Raw genomic sequence first — 19,300 nt, 5'->3', positions numbered from 1 at the left:
CCCTTTCCCTTCCCTGCACTGCTGGTTCTGACTCCTGATACAACTCCCCAATATCCATTCATTCCTCATTCTCACTGGGTTTATAGTTATGTGTAACTGTCACTGTGTCTGTCCCTTTCCCTTCCCTGCACTGCTGGTTCTGACTTCTGATACAACTCCCCAATATCCATTCATCCCTCATTCTCACTGGGTTTATAGTTATGTGTAACTGTCACTGTGTCTGTCCCTTCCCTGCACTGCTGGTTCTGACTCCTGATACAACTCCCCAATATCCATTCATCCCTCATTCTCACTGGGTTTATAGTTATGTGTAACTGTCACTGTGTCTGTCCCTTTCCCTTCCCTGCACTGCTGGTTCTGACTCCTGATACAACTCCCCAATATCCATTCATTCCTCATTCTCACTGGGTTTATAGTTATGTGTAACTGTCACTGTGTCTGTCCCTTTCCCTTCCCTGCACTGCTGGTTCTGACTCCTGATACAACTCCCCAATATCCATTCATCCCTCATTCTCACTGGGTTTATAGTTATGTGTAACTGTCACTGTGTCTGTCCCTTTCCCTTCCCTGCACTGCTGGTTCTGACTCCTGATACAACTCCCCAATATCCATTCATCCCTCATTCTCACTGGGTTTATAGTTATGTGTAACTGTCACTGTGTCTGTCCCTTTCCCTTCCCTGCACTGCTGGTTCTGACTCCTGATACAACTCCCCAATACCCATTCATCCCTCATTCTCACTGGGTTTATAGTTATGTGTAACTGTCACTGTGTCTGTCCCTTTCCCTTCCCTGCACTGCTGGTTCTGACTCCTGATACAACTCCCCAATATCCATTCATCCCTCATTCTCACTGGGTTTATAGTTATGTGTAACTGTCACTGTCCCTTTCCCTTCCCTGCACTGCTGGTTCTGACTCCTGATACAACTCCCCAATACCCATTCATCCCTCATTCTCACTGGGTTTATAGTTATGTGTAACTGTCACTGTGTCTGTCCCTTTCCCTTCCCTGCACTGCTGGTTCTGACTCCTGATACAACTCCCCAATATCCATTCATTCCTCATTCTCACTGGGTTTATAGTTATGTGTAACTGTCACTGTGTCTGTCCCTTTCCCTTCCCTGCACTGCTGGTTCTGACTCCTGATACAACTCCCCAATATCCATTCATCCCTCATTCTCACTGGGTTTATAGTTATGTGTAACTGTCACTGTCCCTTTCCCTTCCCTGCACTGCTGGTTCTGACTCCTGATACAACTCCCCAATACCCATTCATCCCTCATTCTCACTGGGTTTATAGTTATGTGTAACTGTCACTGTGTCTGTCCCTTTCCCTTCCCTGCACTGCTGGTTCTGACTCCTGATACAACTCCCCAATATCCATTCATTCCTCATTCTCACTGGGTTTATAGTTATGTGTAACTGTCACTGTCCCTGTCCCTTTCCCTTCCCTGCACTGCTGGTTCTGACTCCTGATACAACTCCCCAATACCCATTCATTCCTCATTCTCACTGGGTTTATAGTTATGTGTAACTGTCACTGTCCCTGTCCCTTTCCCTTCCCTGCACTGCTGGTTCTGACTCCTGATACAACTCCCCAATATCCATTCATTCCTCATTCTCACTGGGTTTATAGTTATATGTAACTGTCACTGTGTCTGTCCCTTTCCCTTCCCTGCACTGCTGGTTCTGACTCCTGATACAACTCCCCAATACCCATTCATTCCTCACTCACTGGGTTTATAGTTATGTGTAACTGTCACTGTGTCTGTCCCTTTCCCTTCCCTGCACTGCTGGTTCTGACTCCTGATACAACTCCCCAATACCCATTCATCCCTCATTCTCACTGGGTTTATAGTTATGTGTAACTGTCACTGTGTCTGTCCCTTTCCCTGCACTGCTGGTTCTGACTCCTGATACAACTCCCCAATATCCATTCATCCCTCATTCTCACTGGGTTTATAGTTATGTGTAACTGTCACTGTGTCTGTCCCTTTCCCTTCCCTGCACTGCTGGTTCTGACTCCTGATACAACTCCCCAATATCCATTCATTCCTCATTCTCACTGGGTTTATAGTTATGTGTAACTGTCACTGTGTCTGTCCCTTTCCCTTCCCTGCACTGCTGGTTCTGACTCCTGATACAACTCCCCAATATCCATTCATTCCTCATTCTCACTGGGTTTATAGTTATATGTAACTGTCACTGTGTCTGTCCCTTTCCCTTCCCTGCACTGCTGGTTCTGACTCCTGATACAACTCCCCAATACCCATTCATTCCTCACTCACTGGGTTTATAGTTATGTGTAACTGTCACTGTCCCTGTCCCTTTCCCTTCCCTGCACTGCTGGTTCTGACTCCTGATACAACTCCCCAATATCCATTCATTCCTCATTCTCACTGGGTTTATAGTTATGTGTAACTGTCACTGTGTCTGTCCCTTTCCCTTCCCTGCACTGCTGGTTCTGACTCCTGATACAACTCCCCAATATCCATTCATCCCTCATTCTCACTGGGTTTATAGTTATGTGTAACTGTCACTGTGTCTGTCCCTTTCCCTTCCCTGCACTGCTGGTTCTGACTCCTGATACAACTCCCCAATACCCATTCATTCCTCATTCTCACTGGGTTTATAGTTATGTGTAACTGTCACTGTGTCTGTCCCTTTCCCTTCCCTGCACTGCTGGTTCTGACTCCTGATACAACTCCCCAATACCCATTCATCCCTCATTCTCACTGGGTTTATAGTTATGTGTAACTGTCACTGTGTCTGTCCCTTTCCCTTCCCTGCACTGCTGGTTCTGACTCCTGATACAACTCCCCAATACCCATTCATTCCTCATTCTCACTGGGTTTATAGTTATGTGTAACTGTCACTGTGTCTGTCCCTTTCCCTTCCCTGCACTGCTGGTTCTGACTCCTGATACAACTCCCCAATATCCATTCATCCCTCATTCTCACTGGGTTTATAGTTATGTGTAACTGTCACTGTGTCTGTCCCTTTCCCTTCCCTGCACTGCTGGTTCTGACTCCTGATACAACTCCCCAATATCCATTCATTCCTCATTCTCACTGGGTTTATAGTTATGTGTAACTGTCACTGTGTCTGTCCCTTTCCCTTCCCTGCACTGCTGGTTCTGACTCCTGATACAACTCCCCAATATCCATTCATTCCTCATTCTCACTGGGTTTATAGTTATGTGTAACTGTCACTGTGTCTGTCCCTTTCCCTTCCCTGCACTGCTGGTTCTGACTCCTGATACAACTCCCCAATATCCATTCATTCCTCATTCTCACTGGGTTTATAGTTATGTGTAACTGTCACTGTGTCTGTCCCTTTCCCTTCCCTGCACTGCTGGTTCTGACTCCTGATACAACTCCCCAATACCCATTCATTCCTCATTCTCACTGGGTTTATAGTTATGTGTAACTGTCACTGTGTCTGTCCCTTTCCCTTCCCTGCACTGCTGGTTCTGACTCCTGATACAACTCCCCAATATCCATTCATTCCTCATTCTCACTGGGTTTATAGTTATGTGTAACTGTCACTGTGTCTGTCCCTTTCCCTTCCCTGCACTGCTGGTTCTGACTCCTGATACAACTCCCCAATATCCATTCATTCCTCATTCTCACTGGGTTTATAGTTATGTGTAACTGTCACTGTGTCTGTCCCTTTCCCTTCCCTGCACTGCTGGTTCTGACTCCTGATACAACTCCCCAATACCCATTCATTCCTCATTCTCACTGGGTTTATAGTTGTGTGTAACTGTCACTGTGTCTGTCCCTTTCCCTTCCCTGCACTGCTGGTTCTGACTCCTGATACAACTCCCCAATACCCATTCATTCCTCATTCTCACTGGGTTTATAGTTGTGTGTAACTGTCACTGTGTCTGTCCCTTTCCCTTCCCTGCACTGCTGGTTCTGACTCCTGATACAACTCCCCAATATCCATTCATTCCTCATTCTCACTGGGTTTATAGTTGTGTATGGCGCTGTGGGAGTGGTTTTGGGGAGTCTGCCTGCACCTTTGTGTGTGTTTTTGTGCTCTTTGGGTGAATTGAAGCATTTATTAAAACAAACAGCTGCCCCAGCCCCACAGTTTGCCAGTACTTCCCCAGGGGGTTGTGTGTGAGCGTGGGGGGTAACAGACAGTGCAGCCTGTGTCACACAGACTCCCGCACATTCAGATCTCCTGCTATTTTTGTGCTGGGGCTGCAGGTTGCCTGTTGCCTATTTTTGGCAGTGGCTCCAGGGCCGGGGGTTTGTTTACACTGAGTGTGAGCGGCAGCCAAGCAGTGCGACTCTCCTGGGCCCCTGGGACTCCCCTCCTCTCACACAATGAACCCTGTGGGTGCAGAATGTTATTTTGGGGCTGTTATATCCGGCTGCTCCAGCCTTCACCCCCAGCACAGGTAAGTGGGCAGAAGGTTGTAAGGAGTCAGTTTGTGTCTGCCCCCTATATATTGTGTATGGGAGTGTGGGTAGGGCTGTGTGTGTGTGCTTTTGTTTATTTATTCAGGGATAACCCACAGTACAGGGGAGCCGGGAGTGCTGGGGGGGCAGAGAGGGAGCCGGGAGTGCTGGGAGGGCAGAGAGGGAGCCGGGAGTGCTGGGGAGGGCAGAGAGGGAGCCGGGAGTGCTGGGGGGGCAGAGAGGGAGCCGGGAGTGCTGGGGGGGCAGAGAGGGAGCCGGGAGTGCTGGGGGGGCAGAGAGGGAGCCGGGAGTGCTGGGGAGGGCAGAGAGGGAGCCGGGAGTGCTGGGGGGGCAGAGAGGGAGCCGGGAGTGCTGGGAGGGCAGAGAGGGAGCCGGGAGTGCTGGGAGGGCAGAGAGGGAGCCGGGAGTGCTGGGAGGGCAGAGAGGGAGCCGGGAGTGCTGGGAGGGCAGAGAGGGAGCCGGGAGTGCTGGGAGGGCAGAGAGGGAGCCGGGAGTGCTGGGGGGGCAGAGAGGGAGCCGGGAGTGCTGGGGAGGGCAGAGAGGGAGCCGGGAGTGCTGGGGGGGCAGAGAGGGAGCCGGGAGTGCTGGGGAGGGCAGAGAGGGAGCCGGGAGTGCTGGGGGGCAGAGAGGGAGCCGGGAGTGCTGGGAGGGCAGAGAGGGAGCCGGGAGTGCTGGGGGGGCAGAGAGGGAGCCGGGAGTGCTGGGGGGGCAGAGAGGGAGCCGGGAGTGCTGGGGGGGCAGAGAGGGAGCCGGGAGTGCTGGGGAGGGCAGAGAGGGAGCCGGGAGTGCTGGGGGGGCAGAGAGGGAGCCGGGAGTGCTGGGAGGGCAGAGAGGGAGCCGGGAGTGCTGGGAGGGCAGAGAGGGAGCCGGGAGTGCTGGGAGGGCAGAGAGGGAGCCGGGAGTGCTGGGAGGGCAGAGAGGGAGCCGGGAGTGCTGGGAGGGCAGAGAGGGAGCCGGGAGTGCTGGGAGGGCAGAGAGGGAGCCGGGAGTGCTGGGGGGGCAGAGAGGGAGCCGGGAGTGCTAGGGAGGGCAGAGAGGGAGCCGGGAGTGCTGGGGGGCAGAGAGGGAGCCGGGAGTGCTGGGAGGGCAGAGAGGGAGCCGGGAGTGCTGGGAGGGCAGAGAGGGAGCCGGGAGTGCTGGGAGGGCAGAGAGGGAGCCGGGAGTGCTGGGAGGGCAGAGAGGGAGCCGGGAGTGCTGGGAGGGCAGAGAGGGAGCCGGGAGTGCTGGGGAGGGCAGAGAGGGAGCCGGGAGTGCTGGGAGGGCAGAGAGGGAGCCGGGAGTGCTGGGAGGGCACTCCACTGGAGTGGAAAGAGTTAATATAAGATAATAGGCCAGACAGCCATTGTTTTTTCCTAATCACATGTGAGTGTTTCTATCCCAACTGTATATTATGGGGGGGGGGGGTATTATAGACAGACAGTAAACACATTGGGGTGAGTTGCCCGCCATCTTGGATTGAAGGTGAAACCACTGACTTGCGTTGAATGTTTCCCATGAGCCTCTCAGCCCTGTGTTTGTGTTTGTGCAGTGACAGCGGAGAAGACTCATTGGAAACCCTACTCACCCGCCTGCCCCTCACCCCCTCCCTTTCCCCCCGCAAACGGACCACCAGTCAGAGCAAGACGGAGCCCCCCCTGCTGCGCACCAGCAAGAGAACCATCTATACAGCCGGGCGCCCGCCCTGGTACAACGAGTCCGGGACACCGTTTAAAGAGGCCTTTGTTATAGGTAGGTGCTGGGGTTGTTATAGGTAGGTGCTGGGGTTGTGGGTGGAGCCAAAGCACCAGGGCCCAGACTGCGCTATGGGGTGCGAAGGGGTCGGATTGGAATGTTTGGCACAGTTGGTGATTATATACTGTAATGTGTGGGATACACTCACTGCCAGCCCCTCCTGCCTACTGTGTAATATATACCCCTTGGCATGGGGCACTGAGACTGCAGTGTGTGGGACTGACCCATTGGCACGAGGATGGGGGGGATGTGACTGGAATGTGTGGGACTGACCCATTGGCACGAGGATGGGGAGATGTGACTGGAATGTGTGGGACTGACCCATTGACACGAGGATGGGGGGATGTGACTGGAATGTGTGGGACTGACCCATTGACACGAGGATGGGGGAGATGTGACTGGAATGTGTGGGACTGACCCATTGGCACGAGGATGGGGAGATGTGACTGGAATGTGTGGGACTGACCCATTGGCACGAGGATGGGGGGATGTGACTGGAATGTGTGGGACTGACCCATTGGCACGAGGATGGGGGGATGTGACTGGAATGTGTGGGACTGACCCATTGGCACGAGGATGGGGGGATGTGACTGGAATGTGTGGGACTGACCCATTGGCACGAGGATGGGGGGATGTGACTGGAATGTGTGGGACTGAACCCATTGGCACGAGGATGGGGGGATGTGACTGGAATGTGTGGGACTGACCCATTGGCACGAGGATGGGGGGATGTGACTGGAATGTGTGGGACTGACCCATTGGCACAAGGATGGGGGGGAAGTGACTGGAATGTGTGGGACTGACCCATTGGCACGAGGATGGGGGGATGTGACTGGAATGTGTGGGACTGACCCATTGGCACGAGGATGGGGGATGTGACTGGAATGTGTGGGACTGACCCATTGGCACGAGGATGGGGGGATGTGACTGGTATGTGTGGGACTGACCCATTGGCACGAGGATGGGGGGATGTGACTGGTATGTGTGGGACTGACCCATTGGCACGAGGATGGGGGGATGTGACTGGTATGTGTGGGACTGACCCATTGGCACGAGGATGGGGGGATGTGACCCCAATATTCTGCTCCTGTAAGGATTATAGCGCACTGGGGGCTCCATAAGGAACAATATAAGGGCACAGGAGTTATACAGACTGCAGGCTCCATGCCGACTCGCTGTGGGTACAGCTGGCGCTACTGAGGGCACAGGGTGTGGAGGAATTCGGGGCATCAGATTGGGGTTCTCTCACACTGGGAGTCACCGAGGGCTGTAACCCATTAGTGAGACCAGCAGGGGGCTGTGAGATAACTAAAGGCAGTAGAGTATTTCTGCCCCTCCCCAGGGATTCTATAGACATACACAGAGGGGGTTAAGGAAGCAGGAAGTTGTAATAAACCCCCAATCAGCCATAAATATGTGTTTTTCTACCCAATGGACTTGCGCCTTTAGGTCTTTGCGGTGGGAGCGCCTCGGGCAAAACTACGGTGGCCAATAAGATCATTGAAGCTCTGGATGTTCCCTGGGTTGTTCTTCTGTCTATGGATTGTTTCTATAAGGTGCGTGGGACTGGGGGAGCTCTGAGTATGGGGGTTGCCTACTGGGGGGCTAGAGAGGCATTTCAAATCCAGATTACATCCCAGAGCATTGTGGGAGTGTACCTGTAAGTTGCCCCGGCCCATAAATTGCCCCTAAGTTGCCCTCACCTCTGTTTCATGTAGAGCCCGTGCTGTCTGTCTGTAGGGGGTGCTCCATCTGCTGCTGCAGTCGTGCCTGGTTGTACCACTGATTCAGGGAGGGGATCCCACAACTTCCCAGCCCCCCCTGTAACTCCCCTTCCTTGTACCTATCTAATGTATCTGCCAGTACCACTGATTCAGGGGGGGGATCCCACAACTTCCCAGCCCCCCTGTAACTCCCCTTCCTTGTACCTATCTAATGTATCTGCCAGTACCACTGATTCGGGGGGGGGGGATCCCACAACTTCCCAGCCCCCCCTGTAACTCCCCTTCCTTGTACCTATCTAATGTATCTGCCAGTACCACTGATTCGGGGGGGGGGGATCCCACAACTTCCCAGCCCCCCCTGTAACTACCCTTCCTTGTACCTATCTAATGTATCTGCCAGTACCACTGATTCGGGGGGGGGGGATCCCACAACTTCCCAGCCCCCCCTGTAACTCCCCTTCCTTGTACCTATCTAATGTATCTGCCAGTACCACTGATTCAGGGGGGGGATCCCACAACTTCCCAGCCCCCCCCTGTAACTCCCCTTCCTTGTACCTATCTAATGTATCTGCCAGTACCACTGATTCAGGGGGGGGGGGGTCCCACAACTTCCCAGCCCCCCCTGTAACTCCCCTTCCTTGTACCTATCTAATGTATCTGCCAGTACCACTGATTCAGGGGGGGGGGGTCCCACAACTTCCCAGCCCCCCCTGTAACTCCCCTTCCTTGTACCTATCTAATGTATCTGCCAGTACCACTGATTCAGGGGGGGGGGTCCCACAACTTCCCAGCCCCCCTGTAACTCCCCTTCCTTGTACCTATCTAATGTATCTGCCAGTACCACTGATTCAGGGGGTGGGGGGTCCCACAACTTCCCAGCCCCCCTGTAACTCCCCTTCCTTGTACCTATCTAATGTATCTGCCAGTACCACTGATTCAGGGGGGGGGGGGTCCCACAACTTCCCAGCCCCCCCTGTAACTCCCCTTCCTTGTACCTATCTAATGTATCTGCCAGTACCACTGATTCAGGGGGGGGGGTCCCACAACTTCCCAGCCCCCCTGTAACTCCCCTTCCTTGTACCTATCTAATGTATCTGCCAGTACCACTGATTCAGGGGGTGGGGGGTCCCACAACTTCCCCAGCCCCCCTGTAACTCCCCTTCCTTGTACCTATCTAATGTATCTGCCAGTACCACTGATTCAGGGGGGGGGGGTCCCACAACTTCCCAGCCCCCCCTGTAACTCCCCTTCCTTGTACCTATCTAATGTATCTGCCAGTACCACTGATTCAGGGGGGGGGATCCCACAACTTCCCAGCCCCCCCTGTAACTCCCCTTCCTTGTACCTATCTAATGTATCTGCCAGTACCACTGATTCAGGGGGGGGGGGTCCCACAACTTCCCAGCCCCCCTGTAACTCCCCTTCCTTGTACCTATCTAATGTATCTGCCAGTACCACTGATTCAGGGGGTGGGGGGTCCCACAACTTCCCAGCCCCCCTGTAACTCCCCTTCCTTGTACCTATCTAATGTATCTGCCAGTACCACTGATTCAGGGGGGGATCCCACAACTTCCCAGCCCCCCCTGTAACTCCCCTTCCTTGTACCTATCTAATGTATCTGCCAGTACCACTGATTCAGGGGGGGGGGATCCCACAACTTCCCAGCCCCCCCTGTAACTCCCCTTCCTTGTACCTATCTAATGTATCTGCCAGTACCACTGATTCAGGGGGGGGGATCCCACAACTTCCCAGTCCCCCCCCCCCCCCTGTAACTCCCCTTCCTTGTACCTATCTAATGTATCAGCCAGTACCACTGATTCAGGGGGGGGGATCCCACAACTTCCCAGCCCCCCCTGTAACTCCCCTTCCTTGTACCTATCTAATGTATCTGCCAGTACCACTGATTCAGGGGGGGGATCCCACAACTTCCCAGCCCCCCCCTGTAACTCCCCTTCCTTGTACCTATCTAATGTATCTGCCAGTACCACTGATTCGGGGGGGGGGATCCCACAACTTCCCAGCCCCCCCTGTAACTCCCCTTCCTTGTACCTATCTAATGTATCTGCCAGTACCACTGATTCAGGGGGGGGGGATCCCACAACTTCCCAGCCCCCCCTGTAACTCCCCTTCCTTGTACCTATCTAATGTATCTGCCAGTACCACTGATTCAGGGGGGGGATCCCACAACTTCCCAGCCCCCCCTGTAACACCCCAGTAGGGTAGGCCCAACACTTATTAGCTTTGTCCAGAACCTCACAGATTCTATAAAGTGATTCATATCTGCCCCTCCCTCTCCCATTGGACAGGGTGCATCTCGTTGCCCATTGGGTATTGGAATCATGTGATCTGTAATGGGTTCTTTGTGTGCCCCCCCAGATACTCAGTAAGGAGGAGCAAGATCTCGCTGCCAGGAACGAGTACAACTTCGACCACCCTGACGCGTTTGACTTCGATCTGCTGGTGAACGTGGTGCGCAAACTCAAGAAGGGGAAGAGCGTGAAAGTCCCGGTGTACGATTTCACCACGCACAGTCGCAGGAAGGAGTGGGTAGGTCTGTGCCAGAGAGAGAGCACCCGTCGGTGCAGGGGCTTATTCCCTATGTCTCTGGGCTGTTAGTTCCACGGAGCTGCCATAATGCTGCGCCCCAATGGGGTGAGTGGGTAAAGCAGGGACCCCCAGAAGGGGCTTGGCCTGGATAAATGGCCACTTGCTTGTCTCTGCTGTGGCACAGGGGTCTCCCAGGAACAAGGCTGCCCTATCTTACCCAGCATGCATTGCTCTCACTAACAGCCAATCACTTCTTTCCTCTACAGAAAACCATCTATGGAGCCAATGTGGTGATATTTGAAGGGATCTTGGCCTTTGCCAACAAGGAGCTACTGAAGGTCTGTTGGTCGCTTTTCTCTAAAAAATGCCACGCCCAATAGGTACTGTACTACAACTCCCAGCATCCTGTGTACAGCCAGCCAGGCCCTGCATTGTGTATATGTGGCCCCTGAATGGCCCTGCAATGGGCAAGTCTGCCTGCCATGATGAAGGTTCTTTTATGGCATTTGGGGAGGATTCTGGGAGGTGGCGCTGGGCGGGTCCAGAGAGCGCGGGAAACAGAATATTTGGGGGTGCCTTGTGACCTTACCCATGATGCTGTTGTGCTTTAGGGTTCCATTTGTCTCCTTGCCCCCCCAGCTCCTTGACATGAAGGTGTTTGTGGATACGGACTCTGACATCAGACTGGTGCGGCGGCTGAAGCGTGACATCACGGAGCGCGGCCGTGACATCGTCGGAGTCATCAAGCAGTACAACAAGTTTGTGAAGCCGGCGTTTGAGCAGTACATCGAGCCCACCGTGCAGCTGGCAGACATTGTGGTACCCAGAGGTGCGCCAGTCTTACCCACCTACACACGGGCACATTGGGAAGGAGAGAGACTGTGATTGGCTGCCTGCAATTACCCTCCTCCCATGGCGCCTCATTGTAGGGCAGGGCTAAAGGCCCCCCAGCAAACAACTTTATGGCTCCTCTGGTTGGGTGGTCTCTGCCCCTCACAACTTTATATGTGCAGGGTGTGTATGGGGGTGTGTATGTGTGTGGGGGGTGTGTGTGGGGTGTGTGTATGTGTGTGTGGGGTGTGTGTATGTGTGTGTGGGGGTCTGTATGTGTGTGGGGGGTGTGTATGTGTGTGTGGGGGTGTGTATGTGTGTGGGGGGTGTGTATGTGTGTGTGGGGGGTGTGTATGTGTGTGGGGGGTGTGTATGTGTGTGTGGGGGTCTGTATGTGTGTGTGTGGGGGTGTGTATGTGTGTGTGGGGGTCTGTATGTGTGTGGGGGGTGTGTATGTGTGTGTGGGGGTCTGTATGTGTGTGTATGTGTGTGTGGGGGGTGTGTATGTGTGTGGGGGGTGTGTATGTGTGTGGGGGTGTGTATGTGTGTGTGGGGGTCTGTATGTGTGTGTATGTGTGTGTGGGGGTGTGTATGTGTGTGGGGGGTGTGTATGTGTGTGTGGGGGTCTGTATGTGTGTGTATGTGTGTGTGGGGGTGTGTATGTGTGTGTGGGGGTCTGTATGTGTGTGGGGGGTGTGTATGTGTGTGTGGGGGTCTGTATGTGTGTGGGGGTGTGTATGTGTGTGTGGGGGTCTGTATGTGTGTGGGGGGTGTGTATGTGTGTGGGGGGTGTGTATGTGTGTGTGGGGGTCTGTAATGTGTGTGGGGGTCTGTATGTGTGTGGGGGTCTGTATGTGTGTGGGGGTGTGTATGTGTGTGTGGGGGTGTGTATGTGTGTGGGGGTCTGTATGTGTGTGGGGGGGGTGTATGTGTGTGTGGGGGTGTGTATGTGTGTGTGGGGGTCTGTATGTGTGTGGGGGGGGTGTATGTGTGTGTGGGGGTGTGTATGTGTGTGTGGGGGTGTGTATGTGTGTGTGGGGGTCTGTATGTGTGTGGGGGGGTCTGTATGTGTGTGGGGGTGTGTATGTGTGTGTGGGGGTGTGTATGTGTGTGTGGGGGTCTGTATGTGTGTGGGGGGGTGTATGTGTGTGTGGAGTGTGTGTGGAGTGGGGGTCTGTATGTGTCTGTAACGGGGTCCATATGGGGGGTGTGTATATGTGTATGGGGGTGTATATGTGTCTGTAACAGGGGCTCCATATGGGGGTGTGTATATGTGTATGGGGGTGTATATGTGTCTGTAACAGGGGCTCCATATGGGGGTGTGTATATGTGTATGGGGGTGTATATGTGTCTGTAACAGGGGGTCCGTATGGGGGGTGTGTATATGTGTATGGGGGTGTATATGTGTCTGTAACAGGGGCTCCATATGGGGGTGTGTATATGTGTATGGGGGTGTATATGTGTCTGTAACAGGGGGTCCATATGGGGGGTGTGTATATGTGTATGGGGGTGTATATGTGTCTGTAACAGGGGCTCCATATGGGGGTGTGTATATGTGTATGGGGGGTGTGTATGTGTCTGTAACAGGGGGTCCGTATGGGGGTGTGTATATGTGTATGGGGGTGTATATGTGTCTGTAACAGGGGGTCCGTATGGGGGTGTGTATATGTGTATGGGGGTGTGTATGTGTCTGTAAACAGGGGGTCCGTATGGGGGTGTGTATGTGTCTGTAACAGGGGGTCCGTATGGGGGTGTGTATGTGTCTGTAACAGGGGGTCCGTATGGGGGTGTGTATGTGTCTGTAACAGGGGGTCCCGTATGGGGGTGTGTATGTGTCTGTAACAGGGGGTCTGTATGGGGGTGTATGTCTGTAACAGGGGTCCGTATGGGGGTGTGTATGTGTTGTAACAGGGGGTCCGTATGGGGGTGTGTATGTGTCTGTAACAGGGGGTCCGTATGGGGGTGTGTATGTGTCTGTAACAGGGGGTCCGTATGGGGGTGTGTATGTGTCTGTAACAGGGGGTCCGTATGGGGGTGTGTATGTGTCTGTAACAGGGGGTCCGTATGGGGGTGTGTATGTGTCTGTAACAGGGGGTCCGTATGGGGGTGTGTATGTGTCTGTAACAGGGGGTCCGTATGGGGTGTGTATGTGTCTGTAACAGGGGGTCCGTATGGGGTGTGTAATGTGTCTGTAACAGGGGGTCCGTATGGGGGTGTGTATGTGTCTGTAACAGGGGGTCCGTATGGGGGTGTGTATGTGTCCTGTAACAGGGGGTCGTATGGGGGTGTGTATGTGTCTGTAACAGGGGGTCCGTATGGGGGTGTGTATGTGTCTGTAAGCAGGGGGGTCCGTATGGGGGTGTGTATGTGTCTGTAACAGGGGGTCCGTAATGGGGGTGTGTATGTGTCTGTAACAGGGGGTCCGTATGGGGGGTGTGTATGTGTCTGTAACAGGGGGTCCGTATGGGGGTGTGTATGTGTCTGTAACAGGGGGTCCGTATGGGGGTGTGTATGTGTCTGTAACAGGGGGTCCGTATGGGGGTGTGTATGTGTCTGTAACAGGGGGTCCCGTTATGAGGGGTGTGTATGTGTCTGTAACAGGGGGTCCGTAATGGGGGTGTGTATGTGTCTGTAACAGGGGGTCCGTATGGGGGTGTGTATGTGTCTGTAACAGGGGGTCCGTATGGGGGTGTGTATGTGTCTGTAACAGGGGGTCCGTATGGGGGTGTGTATGTGTCTGTAACAGGGGGTCCGTATGGGGGTGTGTATGTGTCTGTAACAGGGGGTCCGTATGGGGGTGTGTATGTGTCTGTACAGGGGGTCCGTATGGGGGTGTGTATGTGTCCTGTAACAGGGGGTCCGTATGGGGGTGTGTATGTGTCTGTAACAGGGGGTCCGTATGGGGGGTGTGTATGTGTCTGTAACAGGGGGTCCGTATGGGGGTGTGTATGTGTCTGTAACAGGGGGTCCGTATGGGGGTGTGTATGTGTCTGTAACAGGGGGTCCGTATGGGGGTGTGTATGTGTCTGTAACAGGGGTCCGTATGGGGGTGTGTATGTGTCTGTAACAGGGGGTCCGTATGGGGGTGTGTATGTGTCTGTAACAGGGGGTCCGTATGGGGTGTGTATGTGTCTGTAACAGGGGGTCCGTATGGGGGTGTGTATGTGTCTGTAACAGGGGGTCCGTATGGGGGTGTGTATGTGTCTGTAACAGGGGGTCCGTATGGGGGGTGTGTATGTGTCTGTAACAGGGGGTCCGTATGGGGTGTGTATGTGCCTGTAACAGGGGGTCCGTATGGGGTGTGTATGTGCCTGTAACAGGGGGTCCGTATGGGGGTGTGTATGTGCCTGTAACAGGGGGTCCGTATGGGGTGTGTATGTGCCTGTAACAGGGGGTCCGTATGGGGTGTGTATGTGCCTGTAACAGGGGGTCCGTATGGGGGTGTGTATGTGCCTGTAACAGGGGGTCCGTATGGGGGTGTGTATGTGCCTGTAACAGGGGGTCCGTATGGGGGTGTGTATGTGTCTGTAACAGGGGGTCCGTATGGGGGTGTGTATGTGTCTGTAACAGGGGGTCCGTATGGGGGTGTGTATGTGTCTGTAACAGGGGGTCCGTATGGGGGTGTGTATGTGCCTGTAACAGGGGGTCCGTATGGGGGTGTGTATGTGCCTGTAACAGGGGGTCCGTATGGGGGTGTGTATGTGCCTGTAACAGGGGGTCCGTATGGGGGTGTGTATGTGCCTGTAACAGGGGGTCCGTATGGGGGTGTGTATGTGCTGTAACAGGGGGTCCGTATGGGGGTGTGTATGTGCCTGTAACAGGGGGTCCGTATGGGGGTGTGTATGTGCCTGTAACAGGGGGTCCGTATGGGGGTGTGTATGTGCTGTAACAGGGGGGTCCGTATGGGGGTGTGTATGTGTCTGTAACAGGGGGTCGTATGGGGGTGTGTATGTGTCCTGTAACAGGGGTCCGTATGGGGGTGTGTATGTGCCTGTAACAGGGGGTCCGTATGGGGTGTGTATGTGCCCTGTACAGGGGGGTCCGTATGGCGGGTGTGTATGTGCCTGTAACAGGGGGTCCGTATGGGGGTGTGTATGTGTCTGTAACAGGGGGTCCGTATGGGGGTGTGTTATGTGTCTGTAACAGGGGTCCGTATGGGGGGTGTGTATGTGTCTGTAACAGGGGGTCCGTTGGGGGTGTGTATGTGCCTGTAACAGGGGGTCCGTATGGGGGTGTGTATGTGTCTGTAACAGGGGGTCCGTATGGGGGTGTGTATGTATCTGTAACAGGGGGTCTTTATGGGGGTGTGTATGTGTCTGTAACAGGGGGTCTGTATGTAAATTTGTAAAGTTTATTCCTTTTTTATTTTTTAGGTGGCGAAAACTTTGTGGCATTGGATTTAATTGTGCAACACGTGCATAGCCAGCTGGAAAAGGTAGGGGCAGATATCCTATGGGGGGGCATACGTTTTGGGCAGTGTATTGGCTATAAGAGAGGACAGACAGACAGTTAGACATGGCAGTGCATAAGGCATCAGGGTGCCAGCAATAATCTTTGCCCATTAGCTTCACAGCTCGAGGCACCTTCATGGCAGCTAGTGGGGGGGCAGGGTCTGGGGGTGTCATCGGCCACTAAACCCACGGCGGGTTCTGGGTTCCCTTACTGACTCCCCCATGAGAGGCTCAGCCTGTTATCCTTACAGTGGGTTCTGCCCAGTGGCCCTTGGGCTGGTACATTTACTGTACTCTCCCATGGTTCCCTCTGGCATGTTCCTGCCCTGGGTGCCCCTTGGGGCATTTACTGTACTCTCCCATGGTTCCCTCTGGCATGTTCCTGCCCTGGGTGCCCCTTGGGGCATTTACTGTACTCTCCCATGGTTCCCTCTGGCATGTTCCTGCCCTGGGTGCCCCTTGGGTTGGTACATTTACTGTACTCTCCCATGGTTCCCTCTGGCATGTTCCTGCCCTGGGTGCCCCTTGGGGCATTTACTGTACTCTCCCATGGTTCCCTCTGGCATGTTCCTGCCCTGGGTGCCCCTTGGGGCATTTACTGTATTCTCCCATGGTTCCCTCTGGCATGTTCCTGCCCTGGGTGCCCCTTGGGGCATTTACTGCACTCTCCCATGGTTCCCTCTGGCATGTTCCTGCCCTGGGTGCCCCTTGGGTTGGTACATTTACTGTACTCTCCCATGGTTCCCTCTGGCATGTTCCTGCCCTGGGTGCCCCTTGGGGCATTTACTGTACTCTCCCATGGTTCCCTCTGGCATGTTCCTGCCCTGGGTGCCCCTTGGGGCATTTACTGTACTCTCCCATGGTTCCCTCTGGCATGTTCCTGCCCTGGGTGCCCCTTGGGTTGGTACATTTACTGTACTCTCCCATGGTTCCCTCTGGCATGGGGTGCCACGTGGCGTAGAAGGGTCTCGGTGCATGAGTTGTATATATACAGGCATGCCACTAACCACCATGCTAGGTATGATAATGTGCCCGTATGTGCTAGGTAGGATGTCCGGTGAAGCTGCCATGTTGCTCTCGGTTCATACATTAGGGTAGATACCATTGGGCGGTGCCTACAGAAAATGAATGCCCCGTGGGGCTGCATGGTTTGATATTAATATTTTTATGTTTTATCCTCTTCTCCTTTCCCTTTGTCATTTACATTTGCCCCAAACGTCTCTCTTATTTTCCTATTCACTCATTGGTTATTTACCCCTTAACCCTTCCCACCCCTTCTCCTTCCTTTCATTCTTATCCTAATCTCCCCTGATCTTCCCTCTTGCTCTCTGGCTCCCACTCGCCCCTCTCTCTGGCTCCCACTCGCCCCTCTCTCTGGCACCCACTCGCCCCTCTCTCTGGCACCCACTCGCCCCTCTCTCTGGCTCCCACTCGCCCCTCTCTCTGGCTCCCACTCGCCCCTCTCTCTGGCTCCCACTCGCCCCTCTCTCTGGCTCCCACTCGCCCCTCTCTCTGGCTCCCACTCGCCCCTCTCTTTGGCTCCCACTCACTTTGATTTCTCTTGTTCCCCACATCTGCTCTCTTGCCCCCCTTTGCCCCTTCCCCCCCCCCTCTTCTCTCCCCATGCCACCCGGTGTTTGCCTGTGATCGCCTGCTGTGACCCTTAACCCTTGGTTGGCCTGTGTTTTGCTGTGTCAGCGAGAAATCACTGTCAGGTAGGCATCTAACTGGGGGACAGGTACAGGGGGCTAAGTGTGTGTCAGGGCTGCATGTTCCCCCCCCTCCCCAGAGTTGGCGTCTGAGTGCTCCTCGGGCACCCGCATGTGGTACATGGGTGGCACAGCGCTCCCTTCATATACAGCCTCCCTGCTGCCATTATATAGAGGCGGGCACAGGAGTTTTTAACTACACTAATTTACCAAGAGAAGCAGGAAGGGGTGGCAGTGCCACACTTGGTGGTGGTATAAAGAGGGAGCCCTGTACCCACATTGCACCTGTAGCCTTTTGACCTGCATGTACTCACCGGCTGCCAATGTAAACTGGCACTGTGCCACTTTCTGTATATACACCCTTCTACCCCTCCTTATATAAACCTACCCATCAGCCTTATTCCCTCCCCCACCCAACTGTCTGGGGTACCCCTATTCCCTCCCTTCTACCCCTCCTTATATAAACCTACCCATCAGCCTTATTCCCTCCCCCACCGAACTGTCTGGGGTACCCCTATTCCCCCCTTCTACCCCTCCTTATATAAACCTACCCATCAGCCTTATTCCCTCCCCCACCCAACTATCTGGGGTACCCCTATTCCCTCCCTTCTACCCCTCCTTATATAAACCTACCCATCAGCCTTATTCCCTCCCCCACCCAACTGTCTGGGGTACCCCTATTCCCTCCCTTATACCCTTCCACCCATGCCCTCCCCCCTGCACCCCAGTACCAGCATCCCTGCCCCCCAGTGCTCACATGCCCCCCATTACTGCCACTGATCATGTTACTTTGCATTACAGTGAATGGCACATTCTCATTTATCTGTTTATGTTCTGCCCCCCCCCCCCCCCCCCCCCGTGTCCCTCTCCCCCCAATTCTGTATTTCACAGCGGATGCAGCGCTGGGACATGTGAGCTTCTCCGTGTTGCATGTGTGTGGGGGCTGGGGGGGGGGAGTGGGGTAGTTGCTGTGTTGCTTAAACCAAAAGCGTTGGTGTTGCCCCCCCCCGTGCAGTTACACAACCCCCCCGCAGTGTCACTGTATCAGCTGTATATGGTAAATCCTCCCCCCTGAGTGTGTGATATCAGTGGGCGTGCCTAGTGCTGAGATGGGTGTGGCTATTTTATTGCATGGGTCACTAGGGATGGGCACGGGGCTCAGCCATTGGCCATTGTGGCAGTTCTACCTGCAGGACACCCCATTGGCCGGGCCAGTAGCCAGAGTAATGCCGGGGAGGTGATTGGGCATTTGGTTATTAGCATGGGGCTGTGTTGGCGCAGCAGTTGGCATAGCTGTGTGTTTGGCCCATTTATCCTAGTCACACAGAGTGTGGGCATCAAGTTAGCCCCTCCCTCTACAAGGTATTTCTGTACTTAATCCCGCCCACTAGCCCCTGCTTTAGCTGCTATGCATGCAAGGCCCATGGGTGCCGGGGTGCTGTTTGTGTGTTCTTGGGGAGCCCATGGGTGCCGGGGTGCTGTGTGTGTTCTTGGGGAGCCCACGGGTGCCGGGGTGCTGTGTGTGTGTGTTCTTGGGGAGCCCATGGGTGCCAGGGTGCTTTGTGTGTGTTCTTGGGGAGCCCATGGGTGCCGGGGTTCTGTGTGTGTTTGGGGAGCCCATGGGTGCCAGCCAGGCCCAACTGTCTCTCTGCTTCTCTTTCTAGGGCGGCGTTGGCTTCTGCCCACCAGGGACAGCCCCTTCCTGACACCCTCAGTGTCCTGCTAAGTACCCCTCAGGTACGGGGGATGCACACCATTATCCGGTAAGGACCCCTAAAGTGGCATTATAGATGGGACCCCTAAAGTGGCATTATAGATGGGACCCCTAAAGTGGCATTATAGATGGGACCCCTAAAGTGGCATTATAGATGGGA

At 54.4% G+C, this 19,300-nt stretch overlaps 1 protein-coding gene across 4 annotated transcripts in view; it reads left to right on the top strand.

The window, feature by feature from the left end:
• The window catches only part of uckl1 (uridine-cytidine kinase 1-like 1), a 35,924-nt gene that overhangs the window by 4,424 nt on the left and 12,200 nt on the right, over nucleotides 1-19,300 (top strand). The window contains exons 1-9 of one of the 4 annotated variants that reach the window (XM_031901690.1): nucleotides 4,124-4,411; nucleotides 5,962-6,161; nucleotides 7,614-7,720; nucleotides 10,265-10,435; nucleotides 10,702-10,773; nucleotides 11,075-11,264; nucleotides 15,640-15,701; nucleotides 18,318-18,337; nucleotides 19,091-19,189. In XM_031901690.1, the coding sequence (XP_031757550.1) occupies nucleotides 4,338-4,411; nucleotides 5,962-6,161; nucleotides 7,614-7,720; nucleotides 10,265-10,435; nucleotides 10,702-10,773; nucleotides 11,075-11,264; nucleotides 15,640-15,701; nucleotides 18,318-18,337; nucleotides 19,091-19,189 (995 nt within the window). In that variant the 5' untranslated portion in view covers nucleotides 4,124-4,337. 4 annotated transcript variants of the gene reach the window in all.

This window comes from Xenopus tropicalis, chromosome 5 (genome assembly GCF_000004195.4).
Source record: "Xenopus tropicalis strain Nigerian chromosome 5, UCB_Xtro_10.0, whole genome shotgun sequence".
Taxonomy (NCBI): domain Eukaryota; kingdom Metazoa; phylum Chordata; class Amphibia; order Anura; family Pipidae; genus Xenopus; species Xenopus tropicalis.
Note: the sequence above shows the minus strand (reverse complement) of the source record. Positions and strands in the feature narration are given on the sequence as shown.